The 25,894-nt window shown below is 41.0% G+C and overlaps 1 protein-coding gene across 6 annotated transcripts in view; it reads left to right on the forward strand.

Annotated features, from left to right (window-relative positions):
• Positions 1-25,894, forward strand: part of KIF21B (kinesin family member 21B) — a 400,290-nt gene that overhangs the window by 242,083 nt on the left and 132,313 nt on the right. For all 6 annotated transcript variants that reach the window (XM_089654112.1, XM_089654107.1, XM_089654109.1 and 3 more), the window contains exons 19-20: positions 8,093-8,234; positions 20,320-20,514. In XM_089654112.1, coding sequence (XP_089510238.1) covers positions 8,093-8,234; positions 20,320-20,514 — 337 coding nt within the window. The remainder of the gene's footprint in view (positions 1-8,092; positions 8,235-20,319; positions 20,515-25,894) is intronic.

Raw genomic sequence — 25,894 nt, forward strand, 5'->3', positions numbered from 1 at the left:
TTGCTGATAGCACAAATTAAGGAGCAGCAGCACGTTTAAAATATACAGGTGAAACTCAAAAAATTAGAATATCGTGCAAAAGTTCATTTATTTCAGTAATGCAACTTAAAAGGTGAAACTAATAAATGAGATAGACTCATTACATGCAAAGCAAGATAGTTCAAGCCGTGATTTGTCTTAATTGTGATTATTATGGCTCATGAAAACCCCAAATCCACAATCTCAGAAAATTAGAATATTACATCAATATTACAAGCAATCAATAAAACAAGGATTGTACATAGAACAATATCGGACCTCTGAAAAGTATAAGCATGCATATGTACTCAGTACTTGGTTTGGGCCCCTTTTGCAGAAATTACTGCCTCAATGCGGCGTGGCATGGAAGCTATCAGCCTGTAGCACTGCTGAGGTGTTATGGAAGACCAGGATGCTTCAATAGCGGCCTTCAGATCTTCTGCATTGTTCGGTCTCATGTCTCTCATCTTTCTCTTGGCAATGCCCCATAGATTCTCTATGGGGTTCAGGTCAGGCGAGTTTGCTGGCCAGTCAAGCACAGTAATCCTACGGTCATTGAACCAGGTTTTGGTGCTTTTGGCAGTGTGGGCAGGTGCCAAGTCCTGCTGGAAAATGAAGTTAGCATCCCCATAAAGCTCGTCTGCGGAATGAAGCATGAAGTGCTCCAAAATCTCCTGGTAGACAGCTGCGTTGACCCTGGACCTAATGAAGCACAGTGGACCAACACCAGCAGATGACATGGCTCCCCAAATCAACACAGACTGTGGAAACTTCACACTGGACTTCAAGCATCTTGCAGTGTGTGCCTCTCCATTCTTCCTCCATACTCTGGGTCCTTGGTTTCCAAATGAGATGCAAAAGTTGCTCTCATCAGAAAAGAGGACTTTGGACCACTGAGCAACAGACCAGGTCTGTTTTTCTTTAGCCCAGGTAAGACGCTTCTGACATTGTTTGCTGTTCAGGAGCGGCTTGGCAAGAGGAATACAACATTTGAAGCCCATGTTCAGAATCCGTCTGTGTGTGGTGGCTCTTGATGCACTGACTCCTGCCTCAGTCCACTCCTTGTGAAAGTCCCCAACACTTTTGAATGTCCTTTTCCTGACAATCCTCTCCAGGCTGCGGTCATCCCTGCTGCTTGTGCACCTTTTTCTTCCACACTTTTCCCTTCCACATAACTTTCTATTAATGTGCTTTTATACAGCACTTTGGGAACATCCAACTTCTTTTGCAATTACCTTTTGAGGCTTTCCCTCCTTATGGAGGGTGTCAATGATGGTTTTCTGCACAACTGTCAGGCCAGCAGTCTTTCCCATGATTGTGATTCCTACTGAACCAGACTGAGAGACCATTTAAAGGCTCAGGAACCCTTTGCAGGTGTTATGGCTTAATTAGCTGTTTAGAGTGGAACACTTTGAGCCTAGAATATTGCACCTTTTCACAATATTCTAATTTTATGAGATTGTGGATTTGGGGGTTTTCATGAGCTATATGCCATAATCATCACAATTTTGACAAATCACGGCTTGAACTATCTTGCTTTGCATGTAATGAGTCTATCTCATTTATTAGTTTCACCTTTTAAGTTGCATAACTGAAATAAATGAACTTTTGCACGATATTCACATTTTTTGAGTTTCACCTGTACTTGGTAATTGTAAAAGTAGAACTAAAGGTACGGTTTCTTTTCACCACCTCTTTCCCATTTGAAAGATTTCCTGCCATCATGAGAGGAAATTCCTCCAAAGTGAGAGAATCCTTGGTTGTTACCACATAACTAGTATCCCCATTAAAAGGTTCAAACCCCCCCCCCCCCCCACTGGTGAAAACCCCACATTTTCTTCTATTTTCACACCAGGTGACATCAGTAAACAGGACAAATAGAGGGTGAATCTCCCAAAGAGGGGAACAGATATACTCCCCTGCATTCCAACATTGACCAGTGGGGGACACAGACACCTGACACTCCCACAAGTGTCAGATGCCAAAGCCACTAATGGAGAAACAGAGGAGAGGTAGGCGATATGGGCAACTGGAGAGGTGGGTATAAGAACTCTTTTATTTCAAGGATCTTTCATTTGTATCTTTGACTGCAAACTGACCCTCTATGTTTGTATTGTGGTTTTAGAGGTATATTTTTGGTTAACTTAACAGTCCATTTATTCTTTAAAGGCTAAGTTCACCCTTTAGTAAAAAATAATAAATGTACATATTTTTGTAAAGAACAAATGTGCATTTATTATTTTTTCCTACAGGAGCCTGCAGAGCATTGCACTGTGATCAGTGGATCTCAGGTGCAATGTGAGGCTCCTGCAGACACTCACTCTAGTTTTCTTGCCCATACCTCTTTTTCTGTTAGCTTTCTGTTAGCTTGAGGAAGTATTACTGAATTATGAGGGCACTTGTCAGCACCCTTGCAGCCCATTGAGAACTACAAGCCATCTGCTGTGGTGGCAGAGGTGACTTCTTTATTCACTTCTTGTGAAAACTTCTCATGACAGATCCCAGAGAGTGGGACTGGAATGCACCTTGCCAGTGCAGGGGTCTTTTGGTAGAATCTCATCTCCTGATAAACATCTTGAAGTGGCGTTGGACTAACTGATCAATGCCATGGCTGTAACGTAAACAAATCATCAGGGAGGAACGAGTAGTCTTGCCACTGTAGGAGAAGTAGAGTGGATCTTCTCCTGGACAGAACTGCACATTTCAACCTTGTAATCCATGTACAGTTGTGTTCAAAATAATAGCAGTGTGTTGAAAAAAGGAATAAAGCTCAAAATCCTTCTAATAGCTTTTATTTCCATACACACAAATGCATTGGGAACACTACACATTCTATTCCAAATCAAAACATGAAGAAAAATATATCAAATGTGTGTTGTTCCTCTAAAAAAATTGAAGAAAAGTGAATATTAGACTGTTCAAAAAAATAGCAGTGTTTGTATTCTTTACAAACTCAAACATTCACTATATAAACTGAAAAATGTTTGAAGATTTTGCTTTCCTTTGAATCACTTAATTAATATTTAGTTGCATAAGCACTGTTTCTGAGAACTGCTGTACATCTGTGTTGCATGGAGTCAACCAACTTCTGGCACCTGTGAACAGGTATTCCAGCCCAGGATGATTGGACTACATTCCACAGTTCTTCTCTATTTCTTGGTTTTGCCTCAGAAACTGCATTTTTGATGTCACCCCACAAGTTTTCTATTGGATTAAGATCCGGGGATTGGACTGGCCACTCCATAATGTCAATCTTGTTGGTCTGGAACCAAGATGTTGCACGTTTACTGGTGTGTTTGGGGTAGTTGTCTTGTTGGAACACCCATTTCAAGGGCATTTCCTCTTCAGCATAAGGCAGCATGACCTCTTCAAGTATTCTGATGTAGTCAAACTGATCCATGATCCCTGGTATGCGATAAATAGGCCCAACACCGTAGTATGAGAAACATCCCCATATCATGATGCTTGCGCAACCATGCTTCACTGTCTTCACAGTGTACTGTGGCTTGAATTCAGTGTTTGGGGGTCGTCTGACAAACTGTCTCCAGCCACTGGACCCAAAAAGAACAATCTTACTTTCATTAGTCCACAAAATGTTGTGCCATTTCTCTTTAGGCCAGTCAATGTGCTCTTTGGCAAATTGTAACCTCTTCAGCACATGTCTTTTTTTCAACAGTGGGACTTTGCGGGGGGTTCTTGCAGATAGCTTTGCTTCACATAGGCATCTTCTAATTGTAACAGTACTCACATTGAACTTTACACCTTCTTTGACCTTCCTGGAGCTGATTGTTGGCTGAGTCCTTGCCTTTTTGGCTATTCTTCTATCCATTTGAATGGTAGTTTTTCACTTTCTTCCACGTCTTTCAGGTTTTGGTTGCCATTTTAAAGCATTTGCGATCATTTTAGCTGTGCAGCCTATCATTTTCTGCACTTCTTTATATGTTTTCCCCTTTCCAATCAACTTTTTAATCAAGGTATGCTGTTCTTCTGAACAATGTCTGGAACGACCCATTTTCCTCAGAATTTCAGAGAGAAATGCACTGTAACCAGCATGTACAACATTTGCTGCCTTCCTTCCTTAAAAAAGGGCAATAATTGCCACCTGTTTTTCAAAGAATGAATGACCTCACTAATAGAACTCCACACTGCTATTATTTTGAACATGCCCCTTTCAATTAGTGATTCGATTACACAGAATCAGCAGCATGCATTTCATGACTGTTGGGTCTGTTGGATTTCTATTACTCTACTACACCTGCTAGTAAATTATTTGCCATGTAGAAATATCATTTTTACCAAAAACAGTGATTGATCAGGTTAGTGATGTCTGACTGCTATTATTTTGAACACAACTGTACATTCCAGGCATAGACAATTGGCTAGTAGATTTCCTTAGCCTGCAGTGACTTGACCCAGGAGAGTAGTCCCTGCACCCAGAATGTTGCAGGACCAATTTTGTAGGTGGGGACCTCTTAGACCTCCTGGCCTCCAGGTTCAGCAACAATCTGGAAATGTTTGTATCCAGGTACAGGATGGCGTGGCAGAAGCAGAGGCCCAGTGATGACATCACTGAGTGTAAAATAAAGCATGGAATGGAAACTGAAGGTTTTATTAAAAATGTTATTAGAATGTAACTGAGAGGAAAAAAAGGGAACTAGGAATGGCAAAATATAAAAAGATTTACCTTCAGCTTTAAAGCTAGTAGGTCTGCTTCCCACAAGAGAAGGAGAGAAGTGCCTCTAAGTGCAATAAGCCTCTTTATTAAAGTCTATCTGTAGAAACACTCACATGTGTAAAGTAATAATAAGCATAAAAACCGTAGTTAACAATAGTTAACAGTGGGGTGGTAACCAGGGTGAAGAGCCATCATCTCTCTGCAGTGTGGGGAGGTCAGCTTTCGGGCTGGAACAGCGTGGTGGCTGGAGGGGAACAGCGGTGAGGCCGGCCAGCATGCACGTCCTCCCTCAGAACCAGATGGAACGCACGCTGGAGCGCAGCGGCGGCGTGGCCGTGATGACGTCAGATCCCAAGGTGCACTGCGATGCGTTTCGGAGCATGCGCTAGCCGTGGAAGGTGGAAGTGCGCTCTTTTTTAAAGCAGGGGGAGGTGGAGGGACAAGGATGAATATATAGGGAGCGCGAGTCTAATTAATCAATTAACCAGTGATTAGCCATTATTGCAAGGTGAATAGTGGAAAGTCATGGATGTTCAAAAATGGAAAAGAAAAAAGAGGAAAAATACGAGATGTAATAAAATTGTGTAAAGATGAAAAAATGGTAATAGGTAATGGGGTTAAGAATAATATAAAAATAAAATAAAAATATAAAAAAAAATATAAAAAGAGATCTAAAAAGAAAAAAAATAAATAAAAATAAATATTAAAAAAAAAATTAAATAAAAAATAATGAATAAAAATAAATAAAAATAAAAACAAAAATAATAAAAATAGGAATAAAAATAAGTAAAGTTACAAATACATTGTAAAATGAGTATTAAACAGTTAAAAATATTGATGGGGATAAATAAGGATACAGAATTAAAAAATCCAAAGATTAAAAATTAATATATATATAGTAAATATATATATATTATAAAATTAGAAATAAATTAATTAAATTTACAGATTTTAGTATGGAGTAGGCAGTTCACCTTGCAGCACTGGCACATCAAATATGTAACAGTAGTGAACAGATACTTAGTGGTACTACAGCGTAATTGCAAAAGATGAGATATGGTTATGGCTCTGCAGGAGCTTCATAGTAATAGTAACATTTATGCATGTTAGTAGTGGGTAGATTAACAATGGATATTACTATGGTAATAGGTGACAAACATATTGGAAATGATTTATGAAAATTTAAAATTAAATTAAAATAAAATTCAAAAATTCCTTAAATACATAAAATTAAATTAAATGATTGGTTATGAGAGAAATAAAAAGATGTGAAAAAAGATGATGAATCAGTGTAGGTCAAGGGATAAATGTTGGTTGGCTATGAATGGGAAATTGTGGTTTTTATAATATAGTGTTAATGTCTAATTCCTCGTTGAGTCCACCAGGGGACAATGTGTCTAATGTAAATATCCAGTAGGTTTCTTGTGAACAGAGTTTTTTGAAGCGTTCAGACTCAGAGAGGTTGTTGGGGATGGATTCCAAGATCCAGACTTGTAGGCCATCAGTGGATTTTTGGTGATATTCAAGGAAGTGGTGTGGGACGCTATGTTTGTCTTTACCGTCTTCGATGAGACATCTGTGCTCACCAAACCTGGCGCTGAGGGGTCTGATGGTGCGTCCCACATATAGAAGGCCACAGGGGCAGGATAGACAATAGATCACGTGATCAGTGGAGCAGTTATAAAATTCTTTGAATGAGTAGGTTTTTCCTTTTGTGGTAAAGTTTTTTTGTCCGTGTTTAACAAATTGGCAAGTTTTGCATAGTGCTTTGTTGCATCTATACATGCCGACAATGGGTACGAGGCAAAGTGTGTTGGGTGTGTTGGTGGGTGGGTTGTATTTGCTAGGGGCAATCTTGTTTTTAAGGTTGGTGGCTCTGCGGTAAGTGTATTTTGGTTTTGTGTCTAAAATGTCTATTAAATGAGGATCCTGTAGTAGTATAGGCCAATGTCTGTTGATGATAGACTCCATTTTGTGAAAGCTGTTGTGGAATTTGGTTATAAATCTGACCTGGTTGGGAGGCTCTGTGCTATTGTGTGTTGGGGGTCTACCCTTACGGTAGACGGAGTGGGCCTCATCTACTAGCTTGTGTGGGTAACCTTTGTCTTGGAATTTCTTTATTAGAATGTCGCTCTGAAGATTGTAGTCTGAGTCTGTGGTGCAGTTTTGTCTGAGATGACAGAATTGCCCTTTAGGTGTATTTTGGATCCATTTGGGGTGGTGAGAGCCGTTGAAGTGGAGGTATGAGTTGCCAGATACGGGTTGAAGTGGTTCTTTGTTAGTATTTGGAGATTGTCGTGGTATAATTCGAGATCGAGGAATACAAGAGTATGTTTGTGGTGAGTGGAGGTGAGTGACTGAACTGGTGGCCTTATTTTCCAAAAAATCTTTTTTTTTGGTCTTGCATAACAAGGTGGTGTTGAGACCCAGCACTTCTTTCTTATCCCAGGTAGTTTCTGCCTTCCCCTCTGCCTTCTCAAAATAAATTTAGCTCTATTGTCAGGATTTGGTTCAGTCAGTGTGGTACTGTCTTTCAACAACTACTTCTTTCAGAAAGATGAGATTCTCGGAAGGGTGCCCCGCCTCCTTGTTCAACCATTTCTAGCTAAGACAGACCATCTTTCAAGCTTATGGTCTCAAGGATCTTGTTCCATCCTTTACAGTCAATATGCACTCTGCTACATCTGTGAGCGCATCTTGGCCTTTTCGGCAACAAGAAACTGTTTCCTAGATTTGAAAGGCTGCCACTTGGTCTTTGACTCACGCATTCTATAAGTTCTACCAGGTGGATATTTTGTCCTCATCTGATGCCAAGATTCTGGTGTAAGGCCTTTCAGATAGTTCTTTGAGCTGCAGAAATTCTCCAGTTCTCTGTTGCTTTTTTGGTGCTGTAGCGATTGTTTGCTGTGTTGCCCGCCACTCAGTTGGACTGCTTTTGAATGTCCCAAAAGTTAAGAATTTGCTGTTCTGTGTGTGAATTCTGCCTGTCTGTTTGCCCTCTCCTTCTACAATTTCCAGGATTCCCTTCATGCTCTGCAGCTGCACTTCTTCTGTTTATTTCTAAGGGCTGCATATCCCATGGTACTTTGCTGCTTGCAATCAGTGATTCCTGTACTGACTCCACCTTTTGAAACTCCTACTCTAAACACCTTTGTAGTTCCAGAAGGCAGGTTGTGTGAATTGTGTGACACAACAGTGCTACCCACATAGCATAGTGAATGCGTAAGCGAACTCAAGGAAGTAAATGTGTGGGGATCTTCACAAAGTAAATTAACAAACTGCAAAAGGCTATGAATAGTTGAAATACAATGTGGAAACGAATGTATGATTTTACATTTTGACCATAGATACATTTTAATGCCCACTAACACACATACTCACTCTTTCATCTGCTGACAGGAGAAAAGTTGGACGCCCAGGCCTTCCTCTTAGTAAAACTGCCCGAATGAAATGGCAGACTTTAGAAAGGAGGGTTCATGAAGTTGTTTTACAAAGGCTTACTCTACTCAACTTGGAGAATGACATGGAAAGGCTCCTGAGAGTGAGTATAAATATTTTATAATTTTTTTGCATTTTGTACAAATGTTTTAAAAGCTTTTTAAATCATATAAATCCAGAGATATTTTATAAAATCGTTGATTACTTGAAGTAAGCACAACTAAGACCTTGATAATGGATCAACGATTGAGATAGCAAGGATCAAAGAAGTTGTGAAAACTACTCCAAGTAAAGAGACAGGCCACACAGTATAATGTTAATATAGTCAACAGCATCCATTACCACTTTGAAAGTGGTAACTGTGTGCGTGTGTGTCTCTTGGTAGGTAGTACTTACTGTTTTAAATGTGATTCAGTTATTTATGGCAACTAACCTATGAAAAAAAAATTGCAGAGATTTTAATTTGAGTTTGTGTTTTCTGAGAATACAAACTCCATGTATGCCTGCAGTGAATGTTTTAAAGTTCAGTGATGAAACTACATTAGATTGTTACAGTGCAAATTTCTCAAAATAGCAAATTGGTGCCTAGAAGTGCATTTTGTTTCTTAGAAAGGTGTACATAAGCTATCTTGATTCTTTTTGTTACATTTGTGTTGTTTAACACTTTAGTTCCCAGAGGTCATTGAAGCCTACAGGTGAAACTCGAAAAATTAGAATATTGTGTAAAAGTTAATTTATTTCAGTAATGCAACTTAAAACTAATATGAGATAGACTCATTACGTGCAAAGCAAGATAGTTCAAGCCGTGATTTGTCATAATTGTGATGATTATGGCTTACAGCTCATGTAAACTCCAAATCCACAATCTCAGAAAATTAGAATATTACATGTAATCAATAAAGCAAGGATTGTACATAGAACAATATCGGACCTCTGAAAAGTACAAGCATGCATAAGTACTTGGTTTGGGCCCCTTTTGCAGCAATTACTGCCTCAGTGCGGCGTGGCATGGAAGCTATCAGCCTGTGGCACTGCTGAGGTGTTATGGAAGACCAGGATGCTTCAATAGCGGCCTTCAGCTCTTCTGCATTGTTCGGTCTCATGTCTCTCATCTTTCTCATGGCAATGCCCCATAGATTCTCTATGGGGTTCAGGTCAGGCGAGTTTGCTGGCCAGTCAAGCACAGTAATCCTACGGTCATTCAACCAGGTTTTGGTGCTTTTGGCAGTGTGGGCAGGTGCCAAGTCCTGCTGGAAAATGAAGTCAGCATCCCCATAAAGCCCGTCTGCGGAAGGAAGCATGAAGTGCTCCAAAATCTCCTGGTAGATGACTGCGTTGACCCTGGACTTAATGAAGCACAGTGGACCAACGCCAGCAGATGACATGGCTCCCCAAATCAACACAGACTGTGGAAACTTCACACTGGACTTCAAGCATCTTGCAGTGTGTGCCTCTCCATTCTTCCTCCATACTCTGGGTCCTTGGTTTCCAAATGAGATGCAAAAGTTGCTCTCATCAGAAAAGAGGACTTTGGACCACTGAGCAACAGACCAGGTCTGTTTTTCTTTAGCCCAGGTAAGACGCTTCTGATGTTGTTTGTTGTTCAGGAAGGGGACAAGAGGAATACGACATTTGAAGCCCATGTCCAGGATCCGTCTGTGTGTGGTGGCTCTTGATGCACTGACTCCAGCCTCAGTCCACTCCTTGTGAAAGTCCCCAACACTTTTGAATGGCCTTTTCCTGACAATCCTCTCCAGGCTGCAGTCATCCCTGCTGCTTGTGCACCTTTTTCTTCCACACTTTTCCCTTCCACATAACTTTCTATTAATGTGCTTTTATACAGCACTTTGGGAACATCCAACTTCTTTTGCAATTACCTTTTGAGGCTTTCCCTCCTTATGGAGGGTGTCAATGATGGTTTTCTGCACAACTGTCAGGTCAGCAGTCTTTCCCATGATTGTGATTCCTACTGAACCAGACTGAGAGACCATTTAAAGGCTCAGGAACCCTTTGCAGGTGTTATGGCTTAATTAGCTGATTAGAGTGGGACACTTTGAGCCTAGAATTTTGCACCTTTTCACAATATTCAAATTTTATGAGATTGTGGATTTGGGGTTTTCATGAGCTGTAAGTGTTAGGAATGGGCTCACCTGCCGTGTGGGCTGCAATACTGGTGCTTTCCAGCGGGTGTGTCAGGAATGGGCTCCCCTGCTGTATGGGCTGCAGTACCGGTGCTTGCCAGTGGGTGCTTTCAGCAGCCAGGATCTCACTCCTGCAATCAAGCCATCACCTGAGGCTGATTGCAGGAGGTATATTTAAGCAGCACCAGGCCTGCAATCAGTGCCTTGGTGTTGTCCCATGAGCCCCTGTATCTTGTTCCTGATTGTCCTGTACTCCTGATTGCCTTGCTGCCGACCCTGCTTGATCCTGACCTTTCTGACTTCTCCTGCTCTGATCCCTGGCTCGTTTGACTACTCTTCTGGATATCCCTATTGATCTGAACTCCTGTTACCGAACCCGGCGAGTGAACGACTACTCTTTGCCTGCTGCCTTGTACCGTGCTGTCCCCACTGTTACCGACCTGGCCTGTCTGACCACACTTGCTACTCTGCCATCCATCCGTCCTGCACGGACCTATCTGCTTCTTCACGTCAGGCTCTTACCAGTGTATACCTCTGGTGGATCCCTCTACCACAGGTCGGTGTACTCAGGAGCTGTGACCTGGTCACTGTCTGCTCCAAGTCCATCCCCACCATCAGGGGCCCTGGTGAACAAGCAGACTGGGGCTTAGACTCAGCGCTCTGGGGAATCCTGTCCTGTGGATTGCTAGAGGTATTGCTAGGCGGTATCTGACAGAACCATACGGCCTGCCTGACCATTCCACCTCTCCAGCCCTGACTACGCCTGTGTTCCCGCACATATTGATATTAGTGGAAGTTTGGTTTTATTACTGTGTGTTTTGTATATTTGGGCGGCTAACAATAAATTATATTGTTATTACATCATTCCTGAAGCCTGTTACTTCCCTTTGTCAGTCCACACATTTCTGGTCATACCCAGATCACTGACAGTAAGCCATAATTATCACAATTATGAAAAATCACGGCTTGAACTATCTTGCTTTGCATGTAATGAGTCTATCTCATATATTTAGTTTCACCTTTTAAGTTGCATTACTGAAATAAATGAACTTTTGCACGATATTCTAATTTATTGAGTTTCACCTGTAGATGCCCAGGCCCAATTTAGCAGTGTCAGTATGTGTTGGTAATTTGAAAATAACTAATTTGCCAAAAAAATTATTTGTACTTTTTGTATGGACATACAGATCTTTTGTTGGCACACTGTTTTAATGAAAACACTTCTTGATTAATTTTTTTCTGTTTCAGTAAATTTTTATTAAACAGGTTTTGTATATTCTGAGTACAAAAACATACATAGACTTGAAGCATGCACGAGTACACATCTTGATATAGGTACAAAATGAAATTGCAGATGCTGGAGTGGGAGCAGGTGGGGTTAGATTTTTGTATTAACCAGCAGGTGATTGTATCCAATCATTAGCTGGTTGTTTAAACCTGGCAAATCCCACACTCTGTTCAATGCTGTGCTGTGACTCCCACAAATGTTTCATCTCCCGCTCTGCTGTTACACCAGCTGCAGAGACTGGTGGAAAGAAGTGGCCCCTAAATGGTGTGACTGCAGGTCCATGTGGAATAGTGGCTCGGTCCACCATTTAGTGATGCCTACTATAGTGTTTACTTGCCTTTCTCCAAAGCACTAAATGTAATTTCTTTCTGCTGTCTAATTCCTCTGTAATCAGCACTGTATGTCACTTCTCACAAGTTTTCTTGACACCAAGAGATCTAACATATAGCCTGTGATTGACATCCACAGCTCTGTTCCTGCTCTCAGAGCTCGTGTACAGTGTGTAACTGCAGCTCCCTGTCCCCTGCTTTGTGAGTCTGTGAAAATTAATTTACAAAGATGTACAGGCCAAATGGCTGCAGATAAACAGGTACAACGTACAGTGCCTTGGAAAAGTATTCATACCCCTTGAAATTTTCCACATTTTGTCATGTTACAACAAAAAGTTAAATGTATTTAATTGGAATTTTATGTGATATACCCAACACAAAGTGGCACATAATTGTGAAGTGGAAGGAAAATGATAAATGGTTTTCAAAATCTTTTAAAAATAAATATCTGAAAGTATGGTGTGCATTTATATTCAGCCCCCTTTACTCTGATACCCCTAACTAAAATCTAGTGGAACCAATTGCCTTCAGAAGTCACCTAATCAGAATCCACCTAGGTGTAATTTAATCTCAGTATAAATACAGCTGTTCTGTGATGCCCTCAGAACAGTAATGAAAAAGACAGCATCATGAAGGCCAAGGAACACACCAGACATGTCAGGGATATCATTTTCCTTCCACTTCACAATTATGTGCCACTTTGTGTTGGTTTATCACATAAAATTTTTGGTTGTAACATGACAAAATGTGGAAAATTTCAAGAGATATGAATATTTTTTCAAGGCACTGTATGTAGGAGGAGTTACTTCATCTCTGTGTATCACCCGAGACCAGTCACTTAACCCCCCTGGCGGTATTCCCGAGTGTAGCTCGGGGTTAACTTTCAGTACCCGAAGTGGTAACCCCGAGCTACACTCAGGATTACCCTGCAACACTAACCTTGTGCTGCGCTCCCGCGTTGTCCCCCCTGCAGCGTCCCCTGCCATCTCCTCCGGCCGATGCTGGCATCCATCTTCCGGGTTCCGTTCCCTGCGAGCATCGGGATGTACAGGGGATGGAACCGGCGGGAAATTAAAAAATTTAAAAATGTGACACTCACTCAATACACTAAACTCTCATAGTATAACATTAAAGTATCAAACCATTTCACATACATTTTGTCCCTAGTGCTTTGTCCTGTGCCATGCCTGCATTTTTACTGTTCTTTCTGCCTGGAAACTGAGAAACATCCATGGCGTCCAAAAAGCGTCCCTTTAGATCAAAAGTGGTTTTAGAGCAGCTAGAGAACAGCGATAGTAAATTAGAACTACTTGCAGAATTGAGTGATAATGAATCGTGGGGAAATTCATCATCAGACACTGAAAACGATTTTGCGACTAAGCTCAGTGATGTGCGAACTTGGCACTCTATTTCAAATTTCAGTGTTTTTGGTTTGATTACATTATTGAATTAAATGTATTATTATTATATTATTATTTTTTATGATTATTTATTATATTTTAATTTATGATTTTGTGTTTCAAATTTTATCATACGGGATGTTTACTAGACTCTTGTTCGGACAGATTTCAGTGAGTTATTACTAAGAATTACAGGCCTACAATAAAAAAACAACATATTTCCATGCAAAAAAATGTACCGCTTTGAGCACAGAAATACAGACATAATCAGACCGCTAGGGAGGTTAACTGGGTATAGGTAAGGGATAACAACCACTGAGTGCTGCTGTGTAAGGCAACTAAGGAAAAAAGCAGGGTTGTGGGTATCATGGAAAACATTAGCAGTTGGACAAGATTTTCTAGCCTAGGCTCACACCATGAATCAAATAGGAACTGCACCACATTCCTGTACAAATCACATGCGATTCAGTGTGGTGTGATTTGAGCCTGTTAATTTTGAATAGACTCAAATCGCACCGCATCCATACAACAGCCAAGTCACGCATGAAGTAATGTTGGAAACGCACTGCAACCAGATTGCATGATTTTTGAGTTTGAGACTTGCATGTGGGATGTAGTTAAGATTGCACTGACACCCGGTGCAGATCACAAGGGGAGTTTGACTTGAATGTGGTGCGGGAAGCGCACACAGATCAGGGGTTTACCGTACCGCATTCTAGTGTGAACTGAGGCTGACCCTGATCCTTGAAAGTGCAGCTTCTCCCACTGCCTCAAATATTGTGGATGGTTGCTGGATTCAGCAAAAAAGCCCAGTAATAGATGTCTGTGTACTTCTTAAAGCATTCCTGCCATGATAGAAGCATGGGTGCTACTATTACTATCCTGCATTTGAAATCCTAGTTGCCTGGCTTTGTCAAAATGCCTTATTTGCTAACAAATTCCACAGGGAGTGTTGATTTTCAAAAGGCAAGGTCAGCAATGGCAGCCACCATACCTTACCCATAACAGATTTACTTAAAGTCTTAAGTCTTAGTTAAATATCTTAAAAATTAAGTCCACCCAGAACTGGTATTTAGAGTAAGGGTGGTAATCAACTTCATATATTACTGGAAGCCCAAAGGGACAAGATCTTTAACATCCCTTTAGCAATTAAAGTCATAATCTCTGTGACCTGTATCTCAGGGCTTGATATTTAAATCTGCTATCCAAATTGGCTCCAGACAATTTTTTTTCGGGGTGCTATGTTCTGACAAATTCGCTCTAATGTGCTTTTGTAGGTGTGGACAAAAGTAGGTGTGGCCATAGGTGGGCAAGACTAAAAGTGAGTGTTTCTTCACAGGCTTCCCCCTATGTATAGATAGACAACGGCCTTGGGGCACATAGAATTGATTGTTGGAGTAAAACAAGCACACATGGAACCAGCAATGATAAACCCCAGCAAGTGTCTGGGCCAGCAATGATAGCTCTCAGTACATGTCAAGGCCAGCCATAATACCTAGCACAGCATAACAACTAACCCTCGGCCACAGAACAGAAATAAACCAAATCGCAGCACAATAATGAATCACAAGCATGGCTAAATAATGAACCACAAACATGGCACAATAATAAACCTTCAATATTGCACAATAATTAACACCTTAGCATGGCATGACAATTAAATCCCAGCATGGCAAAATAATGAACCCCAGCACAACACAGGAATAAACCCCCAGGAATGTGCATTAAGAACTACATAATAATTGACCCCCAACATTGTATAATATTAACCTCCAGGATTATAGCAGTCATTGTGCCCCCTTCATTGTTAAACATACAACAGAGCATATAGAGTGAAGGTGTCAGCACTATCTAGCGTATAATGTGTGGGGTCAGGACTGAGTAAAACAATACTTTGTCAGTGTGCCCTCTCTACAGTGGTGATCAGTGTGCCCCCTGTACAATCCATACAGTGGGGGGGGGGGGGGGGGGCACTGAGTAGTACACAGTGCAGAGCAAAAGTGACCCCTTAGAGTGCCCAGAGCAGGAGTGACCCCTTAGACTGCCCAGAACAGGAGTGACCTTTTACCAGAGCAGCAGTGGGCCCTTAGATGCCCCCTTGGAGTACCCAGAGCAGGAGATTGTCCCCTCAGAGTGCCCAGAGCTGAAAAGTGTCCCCTTAGAGTACCCAGAGCAGGAGAGTGTCTCCTCAAGGTGCCCAGAGCAGGTGAGTGTCCCCTTAGAGTGCCCAAAAAAGGCAGGAGTGACCCCTTAGAGCAGTGGTTCTTAACCTGGGTTCGATCGAACCCCAGGGGTTTGGTGAGTCAGTCTCGCGGGTTCGGCGGAGGTGAAGACCCACACCCGACTCATATGATTTGTGATGACACGCCCCGCTTATCCATCATTGGCTGCAGGTGGTCACGCAACATCGCTTGGCCTATCTGTGCTGCAGGGAATTTGGTGCGCCCAGTAGTCGAATTGTAACTGTCGTGATGGTACGTGATTTCTTTCTTAATATTTTAATCCCTTCATACTAACTATGTCGAGCAAAAAAAGAAAGTGGTCGGACGAATATGTACAATATGGATTCACATGTATAAGGGAACGTGATGGGAGTCAGCGTCCTAACTGCATGATTTGCAAAGCCAAGTTGAGCAATTCTAGTCTAGCATCGGCAAAACTAAGAGAACACTTCCTTAAGCAGCATGGAGATGGAAAATACAAGAACACAACGCTCGCTGAATTCAAGGTGAGGAGAGCCAGATTCGATGAAAAGGCTAGTGTGCCTGTTCTCGGCTTTGTACCCATCAACAAACCGAACCTCATAGCATCGTACGAAGTTGCTTACCTGATCGCAAAGCAGGGCCAGCCACACACCATTGGTGAAACAGTCATAAAACCAGCTGTATTGAAGATGGCGAATATCATGCTGGGAAAAGCGGCTGAAGTTAAGTTATCCCAAATTCCTCTTTCAAATGACACCATCAGCGACAGAATAGAGGACATGAGCAAGGACATCTTGGCTCAAGTAGTTGCAGATCTGATTTCAAGCCCGGCAAAATTTAGCCTTCAACTCGACGAGACCACAGACGTTTCCAATCTAAGCCAGCTTGCAGTATTCGTGCGCTATGTGAAAGACGACGTGATAGAGGAAGATTTTTTATTTTGTAAGCCTCTTACAACAACAACTAAGGCAGCCGATGTGAAGAAACTTGTGGATGACTTCTTCAAGGACAACAATCTTTCGTGGGATATGGTTTCTGCAGTTTGTTCAGATGGAGCTCCAGCCATACTGGGAAGAAAGTCTGGTTTTGGTGCGCTAGTGAAAGCCGATGCACCACACATCATTTTTACGCATTGTATTCTGCACAGGCATGCGTTGGCAACAAAAACCTTGCCTCCAAAACTGGCAGAAGTATTAAAAATTGTAGTGGAATGCGTGAACTATGTGCGAAATAGTGCTCTGAGGCACCGCATCTTCAGGGAGCTGTGTAAAGAAATGGGATCTGAATTCGAGGTGCTTTTGTACCATTCTAACGTTCGGTGGTGATCCCGGGGACAGGTGCTGAATCGTGTTTTTGCCGTGCGTGTGGAATTAGCCCTGTTTTTGCAAGAGCACCAACATTGTCATGCAGATTGCTTCAAAAATTCTGAGTTCATTCTCATTTTAGCGTACATGACTGATATCTTCACAGCTCTCAATCATCTCAATCAACAGATGCAGGGCGGTGGAGTCAACATCATCGAAGCGGAAGAAAACCTGAAGGCTTTTCAAAAAAAGCTACCGTTATGGAAACGACGAATAGAGAACGATAACTTCGCAAACTTTCCCCTGCTAGACGACTGTGTAAGTAAGATCGAAGATGTATCTGGAATCGGAGGCATTTCTGTACCCGCGGAACTGAAGCAAGCAATTGCCACGCACTTAGATGAGCTTGCAAAGTCTCTCGACGGATACTTCCCTACAAGAGAGTCATATCCAGCATGGGTGAAACAGCCGTTCACGTTTAGTGTTGAGACAACATATGTCAATGATGAATACCTCGATGAAATCATTGAACTTCAGCAGAGCCAGGTTCAACAGCAACTCTTCAGATCAACAGCGCTCTCAACGTTTTGGTGTCAACAAATGGTGAGGTACCCTGTTATTGCTAAGAAAGCTCTGGAGATTTTCATACCGTTTGTTACAACATATCTTTGCGAGCAATCCTTTTCGAGGATGCTGGACATAAAGACGAAGAAAAGGAACAGACTTTGTTGCGAAAATGACATGAGAGTGGCACTTGCCAAGGTAATGCCGCGCATTTCTGAACTGGCCTCTGAAAGACAACAGCAGAAGTCACACTGATTTGCGGTAAATATTCATTATTTTGTTTTTGTGTGAAAATCATGTTTTAATGGTTTTGTTCCTTGTTCTTAATGGTTTTGTTCATTTTGTGCACCTATGTAGAAATATATACCTATGTTTTGAATTTTAAAAATCATATTTTATTTTTCCAATTAAGAAGGGTTCGGTGAATGCGCATATTAAACTGGTGGGGTTCAGTACCTCCAACAAGGTTAAGAACCACTGCCTTAGAGTCTAATGGTGCACTCTAAATGGGGACACCTGCTCTGGGCACTCTAATGATTGCAGTGCCCAATCAGAGTAACCAGATCACAGGATACCCCTTAGAGATCCAGACCAGGCATGCCGTTGATCAGTGTCTGCCGTGCCACCACCATAGATGATGACTTGAAAACCCTCCCTCCTTGTCCCAGCTCAGCGGCTCCTTAAGGTAACAGGCACTGTCTGCCAGTGCCTGGCCTGTTAACAGAAAGACATTCCTGCATAATTGAGGACTAGAGTCACTGTCCAGAATCCCCCCCACTTTTGTTCCGGCTCAACAGGCAGCTCCATAATAAGGAACAAGACCAGGCAGGTGATTTTGTGGTGGTAAGGGGGCAGGCACAGCCTACTTTCATTTCTAGAAGTAATCCTCGGGGTCTGGGACAGAAAAACAAAAAACCCTTTTGTCCTGTGCCTGCAGCAGCTCTATATAAGGAAACACAGCTCCTGTCTGCCTGGTGGGATGCAGGGATGTTGAATTCATATTGCCCGACGCCCAGGACATGTCGTTTTTTAACCCTTTCCCCTGCAAGCAGCAAGACTCACCTGTCAGGTGAAAGCAGTTGGGCGGCAGCACTGCCACCCGATTGCTTTTACACAGCCCACAGTGCCAGCCCACTGTCTCCAGAGCTCCACTTGCCCATCTGCGGGCCTGGGACTGGTTTATTGCCGTTGGCTAGAGAGGAGGAAGGAGAGTGGACATGTCCACTCCCCTCCCCTTCTTGTCTTGACTCAAAAGTGATGTTATGATGTAATTTCCGTTTCCCCGTTGAGAGATTTCCCCATCGAGGCCGGGAAGGAATATAATGTGGACAATGATGTGCACTGCATTACATTCAGTGTAGTACAAAGGGAGACATTGGGGGTCTTTCAGACCCTGGATGTCTCAATAAAGAGAACCTGTCACCAAAAATCATCACATAGGGGGCTTATTGTCTCCTATGTGATGGAAAAAAATGTTTAAATTGTAAAAAATTTAAGTTACAGCGAAGCACATATCATCCTCTCAAAAAAAAATTTGAGCCCCCACATATACGCATGTACAAACGTTAAATAACACATTGGGTTTGCCTAAACATAAAAATGTCGATTGTGATACACATGTTACATATCACCGCTCACGCCAGAATGAGAGCAATAATTCTAGCACCAGAGCTCCTCCATAACTCTATACTGATGACCTATAAGGGGCTTTAAAAGGGTTGTCTATAGAAAATATAGGGTACTCAAGTTCGTAGCCATTTCATGAGCGTGCACACATTTTAGGTTTGACATGTTGGATATCTATTTACTCGCTGCAACTTTGTCTTTTATATCTTACCATAAAATAGGGTAATATATTGCTTTTTTGTGCTCTAAAAAATTGGAACTACCACTATTTTATTCTCTAGGGGTCTACTTTCAGAAAATATATAATGTTTGGGAGTTTTGTGTAATCTTCAGGCCTAAAATGATTTATTAAACGTGTGCAAAAAACACAAAAACGGCTCTGGCAGCGAAAGGGATAAAGTATAAGACCAACACTCCCCTTTCCTGATGAGCACCCAATCAGTGTTCCTCACACTGCAAGGTCTCTCCCCTCCCTGCTAGTTCCTGGGTGCAGTGCTGGAGACAGTCAGGGAGGGGAGGAGGAGATAAACAGCGCAATATTCAAAATATTAAACGTTTATGTCTCCATAAAGCCCCTTTTTGTTTTTAAAAGCCCCAGACATTCATAAAAGCATCTCAGATTTAAATACGGTTTTGGTTAACATTTTTTTTTTAATCTGGACAAGTAGATTGTCATGAGGGACAAGTAGATCGGAACCCCAATCTAGTCCCTGGTGAATGCAGCTTGCATGCTGGGAGAGAGAGAGCATAATTACTTTCCTCCACGGACTGGGCTGGGCAGCGGGCTTCCTCCTCCATCCTTTCCTTGGCGTGGCCAGCAAATGCAGATGTGCCATGTGTCTCGGTAGTTTTACATTTTAGTGCCTCTGCACAACATTGGGATCAATTTGCCTGCCGGGACTCACTGAAGATCAGCGGCTTATGCAGCCAGGGATGCTGTATCCATCCTCTATAAGAAAAAGTCCCCAGACCTTCACTGCCACACAGGACATGCAGGTAAAATACTATTTTAAAAAATTCTGTGACTTTATATTGCAAATTCAGGTGTATAAATTTTGGGGGTGTTGAGGGTGTTCAAAGAATTTTTGGGGATTCCTCAGAACCCCCAAGCACTCATCTGGCACTGCCCCTGCTGCTATTGTAGCTCCATTAGATAAAAACAAATTATTTTTTTTCTAAGTATCTTTATTTGACTTGGCCTGCATTGTAGCCTGCTTATGAATTTTCGGGAAAAAGAGCACTGCAAGTTTACCTGGTAGACTTTCTATACATAATATATTTGTAACCATCACAGTTTTGAATGAATCCTTGTCTATACAATTTTCTTAACAGAAACGTGAAGAGCTTTCACTTCTTCAAGAGGCTTTGATGAGTCGTACAGCCATTCCCCCAGAGGCAGGTAATGGAGAGGATCGGGCACAGCAGGATGTAGTGGAGGAACTGGAAGCCTTAGCAGCAAATATAGACTATATCAATGACAGTATTCGTGAATGCCAAGCCACTATTGTACAGATGGAAGAAACCAAGGTATCTGTAATCATAATTACACACGTCAATCATTGGCATGTTATGATTCTCTTAAATATGTGACCCAAAACTACTATGAAAGTTCCCCCAATTGTCAATGCTAACACACAAAATTGCCACAAAATCCTGTTCCATAATGATTTACTTGATCTTTGTGCTCATACAGTATAATACTATACTTCAGCAGAAAAACAGTATGCCTTCTGTGTAAATTTCTAAGGCTGGCCATACATTATACAATTTTTTTTACAATTTTCTGTAGAATTTCTATACAATTTTCTTTAGATTTACCTTTTAGCATGTAGGGCAAGGGCCTTCCAAAATAGATACAATTGAAAGTGTTGTTTAGGTTTGACCTCATATTATATGGTTTTTGGTAAATCTAAAGGAAAATTGTATAATTTATGGCTAGCATTATACACTGGTTCTCATGTACTTTTTTCAATCACACCTAATCATTTGAAGAATATTTAAAATCAACCAAAAGGGAATGTCAACAATTAATTTGCATATGTAGAAGTATTTTATTTATTTATTTTATTACAGGTACTTATATAGCGCCATCAATTCATGCAGCACTTTAGATATATATTATTGTACATTCACATCAGTCCCTAACCCTCAAGGATCGTATAATCTAAAGTCCCTAACTCCCATTCATACATACGCATACTAGGACCAATTTTAGACAGGAGCCAATTAACCAGAGTACCCAGAGGAAACTCACACAGTCACAAGAAGAACATGCACACTTCATGCAGGTAGTGCCGAGGCTGGGATTCGAGCCCACGACCTCAGTGCTGCCAGGTGAAAGTGCTAACCACTTAGCCACTGTGCTGCCCCCCAATAATGTTTTATTGTAGTAGATTGTATAAAAAAGCATACAGTGTAGGGTTTGTTCTGTGAATGGATAATGCAGACGATGACAAGTGGAAATCTTTAAACATGCCATCTTATAAAGGGAAGTTCCTCCATCAGCTTTTATTCACACTGTCTTCTCCAATAAACATGATAAAGTAATCTTTCCTCATACCTATCATAATCTGCAAAAAGGTGCCAAGAATTTAACATCAATTCCTAACGTATAATTATGGAAGTACACATATTTGGTAGATGATAACGAATGACTGATTTGAAAGACAAATGTCCTTTTTTAGGCACTAAGCAATTTTGTGGGACAGCACTTCTCATTTATATGTTTTGCACTCTTTGTGACATTTCAGGGTATTGTGTCATGTTTCATGAACATAATACACAAAGTGACAGGAGCGCTGCCACATTTGTGCGTAATTAAGAAAAACATATGTGCTGAGAGCGCGCGCCCTGCGCACTCCTAGCACACATCTCCGGTACTCACGGAAAGGTCCCAATCTAATCTTTCTTTTTTTTTTTATTAATATTTTATTATATTTTACATTTCATATATTCCATCAATAAAAATCAACATCTCTTATTAATCTATTATTATCACAAATACAAAAATACAAAACTTCCCCTTCCCCCCCTAACCCAATCGCCACCCCCCACCCTCCCTCCACTCAGCATCCTTCCCCTATCTTTGGGGGTCCCAGGGTTTTCATCTAAATACTTTCAATCAGCTTAACCTTCTTCCATTTCTCGCAGAAGCACTCTATTTTATCCTCATCTACAGTCATGGCCGAAATTGTTGGCACCCTTGATATTTCTCCAGGAAATCATGTATTTCTCACGAAACGTATTGCATTAACACATGTTTTGCTATACACATGTTTATTCCCTTTGTGTGTATTGGGACAAAACAAAAAAAGGGAGGAAAGAAAGCAAATTCGACATAATGTCACACAAACCTCCAAAAATGGGCTGGACAAAAGTATTGGCACCCTTTCACAACTGCGGATAAATAAGAATGTTACAAGCATGTGATGCTCCTGTAAACTCACCTGGGGCAAGTAACAGGTGTGGGCAATATAGAAATCACACCTGAAAGCAGATAAAAAGGAGAGACGTTCACTTAACCTTTGCATTGTGTGTCTGTCTGTGCCACACTAAGCATGGACAACAGAAAGAGGAGACGAGAACTGTCTGAGGACCTGAGAACCAAAATTGTGGCAAAATATCAACAATCTCAAGGTTACAAGTCCATCTCCAGAGAACTAGATTTGCCTTTGTCCACAGTGCGCAACATTATCAAGAAGTTTGCAACCCATGGCACTGTAGCTAATCTCCCTGGTCGTGGACGGATGAGGAAAATTGATGAAAGATTGCAACGCAGAATAGTCCGGATGGTGGATAAGCAGCCCCAAACATGTTCCAAAGACATTCAAGCTGTCCTGCAGGCTCAGGGAGCATCAGTGTCAGCGCGAACTATCCGTCGACATTTAAATGAAATGAAACGCTATGGCAGGAGACCCAGGAGGACCCCACTGCTGACACAGAGACATAAAAAAGCAAGACTACAGTTTGCCAAAATGTACTTGAGTAAGCCAAAAGCCTTCTGGGAAAACGTCTTGTGGACAGATGAGACCAAGATAGAGCTTTTCGGTAAAGCACATCATTCTACTGTTTACCGAAAACGGAATGAGGCCTACAAAGAACAAAACACAGTACCTACGGTAAAATATGGTGGAGGTTCAATGATGTTTTGGGGTTGTTTTGCTGCCTCTGGCACTGGGTGCCTTGACTGTGTGCAAGGCATCATGAAATCTGAGGATTACCAAAGGATTTTGGGTCGCACTGTAGGGCCCAGTGTCAGAAAGCTGGGTTTGCGTCCAAGATCCTGGGTCTTCCAGCAGGACAATGACCCCAAACATACGTCAAAAAGCACTCAGAAATGGATGGCAAAGAAGCGCTGGAGAGTTCTGAAGTGGCCAGCAATGAGCCCAGATCTAAATCCCATTGAACACCTGTGGAGAGATCTTAAAATTGCTGTTGGGAAAAGGTGTCCTTCCAATAAGAGAGACCTGGAGCTGTTTGCAAAGGAAGAGTGGTCCAAAATTCCGGGTGAGAGGTGTCAGAAGCTTATTGATGGTTATAGGAAGCGACTGATTTCAGTTATGTTTTCCAAAGGGTGTGCAACCAAATATTAAGTTAAGGGTGCCAATACTTTTGTCCAGCCCATTTTTGGGGTTTTGTGTGACATTATGTCATATTTGCTTTTCTGCCTCTGTTTTATATTTGTTCCAATACATACAAAGGGAATAAACATGTGTATAGCAAAACATGTGTTAATGCAATACCTTTTTTGTGTGAAATACTTGATTTTCAGGAAAAATATCAAGGGTGCCAACAATTTCGGCCATGACTGTATATGGTATAGTTCCTCCATTTTATATATCTGATCTACTTTTCTTATCCAATCCGTTGTCTTTGGTGTTTCTTGTTCCCTCCAGAATTTAGGAATCCAACTCTTTGCTGTGTTAATATAATGCAGTAACTCAGAATTTTTGTATTTTTCAACCGTTAACTCTGTTCCATATAAAAGACATATCCTTAGGTCCTTTGGTATTTTTATCCCAGTTATTTCCTGTATCTGATGGATTATGTTCTCCCAATATTCCTGAATTTTATAACACTCCCACCAAATATGAACCATGGTGCCCAGTTCCCCGCATCCCCACAAACACAAAGGTGAATTATCACTGTTTTGTTTGCTAAACACTTATAGTTCATCTCTACATCTTTCACATTTACATTACCATGTGTTAACTTATAAATATTTATTTGTTTATCCTCCTCTATCTTTAATGCTAATTCTCTTTCCCATTTCTCCATATAAGCAGTGTACTAAACAAATGCTAAAATGGGTTCCACTTTTCTTTCTTCCTTAAGGGCCTAGGGAGTTTTTCTATAAAATTTTAATCTGCAAATACCTTCACTCATCTACCCTAGCAAACAACTACGTCTTCCTTTTCATTTCCACTAACGGACAAATTTCCTCACCTTTCATTAAGTCTCTTAACTGTGCATCTCCTTTTTTTATCCATCTCCCTGCAACTTTTTCATTCCCATGGTAGGAAGAAATCTGTGTTTACTATGGGCATCAACATTGAGTTGAATTCCCATCCCATCTGTTTATGTATTGTGTCCCAAGTTTTCAAAACAATTCATGTAAATATACTTATACTATCTGTCAATCTACGACAGTGAGGTAGTAACCATATTATCCTACTCAAATGTGTTTTACTAAATGTGTTTTCTATATTTATCCAAATTTTTCCCTGTGCATTATGTGTCCAATCAAAAATTTGTGCTATCAATATTGAATTATAATATCTTTTAAAATCAGGAACACCCAATCCCCCATTCTCTTTGTCTCTAGTTAGAACTTTGTAACTTATTCTAGGTTTTCTATTTCCCCATATAAACTTTATCATCATTTTTTTCATTATCCTAAAATACATTCATGGCACCTTTATTGGGATCATATGAAATTTATACAAAATGTTTGGAACAATTACCATTTTTATCATATTTATTCGTCCTATCCAAGATATACTTTCTATCCCTAATTTTTTCATTTCCTCCTTAATTTCATTTAATAGTGGGATATAATTTGCTTTGTATAGGTTCTTTGAGGATACGGTTACATTTATTCCCAAATATTTTAGTTCTTTTCCTTTCCACGAGAAAGAAAATTCTTTTTGTAAAACCTTTTTCTCTCCTCTTGGAAAATTTATATTCAAAATCTCTGTTCTAGTTTGATTAATTTTTAGGTTAGACAGCTCCCCATATTCTTTCAGAGTTTTCATTAAATTAGGTAAAGTTATCCATGGGTTACCTACGTAAAACAGCAAATTAATGGCATAAGCCGCTACTTTATGCTCTGTCTCTCCTATCCTAATTCCCTTGATATCTATGTTATTCCTTATTTTTGCTAAGAGAGATTCTAAGGACAGGACAAACAACAAGGGTGACAATGGGCATCCCTGTTGGGTCCCATTATACGTCTTATAGCTCTCTGATATTTCCCCATTAACCTTTATTGCAGCAGATGATTGACTATACAATTTCCCTATCCATATTCTCATTCTAGGGCCCATCCCCAGAGCTTTCAGTGTATCCAACATATACCCCCAGTCTAATCTGTCAAACGCTTTCTCAGTGTCTACCGACAATAACAAAACAGGGAATTTTTCTTTTTTACTTTTTTGTATAAGTAATAACGATCTTAGTCCATTATCCCTACCCTCTCTCCCAGGGACAAACCCCACTTGATCTATATGGATCCACTCCGGCATTAAATCCTTTAACCTATTTGCTAAAACTTTTGCATATAGTTTAGTATCTGTATTTAGTAAGGATATCGGTCTATAGCTAGAACACTGTGTACTATCTTTCCCTTCTTTGGTATTATTGTAATATGAGCCTGCAGGGATTCCTCTCTCATTTCTATCTTCCCTCC

This window comes from Staurois parvus, unplaced genomic scaffold, assembly GCF_062004578.1.
Source record: "Staurois parvus isolate SC_StPar_1 unplaced genomic scaffold, SC_StPar_1.0 ptg000744l, whole genome shotgun sequence".
Lineage (NCBI taxonomy): Eukaryota > Metazoa > Chordata > Amphibia > Anura > Ranidae > Staurois > Staurois parvus.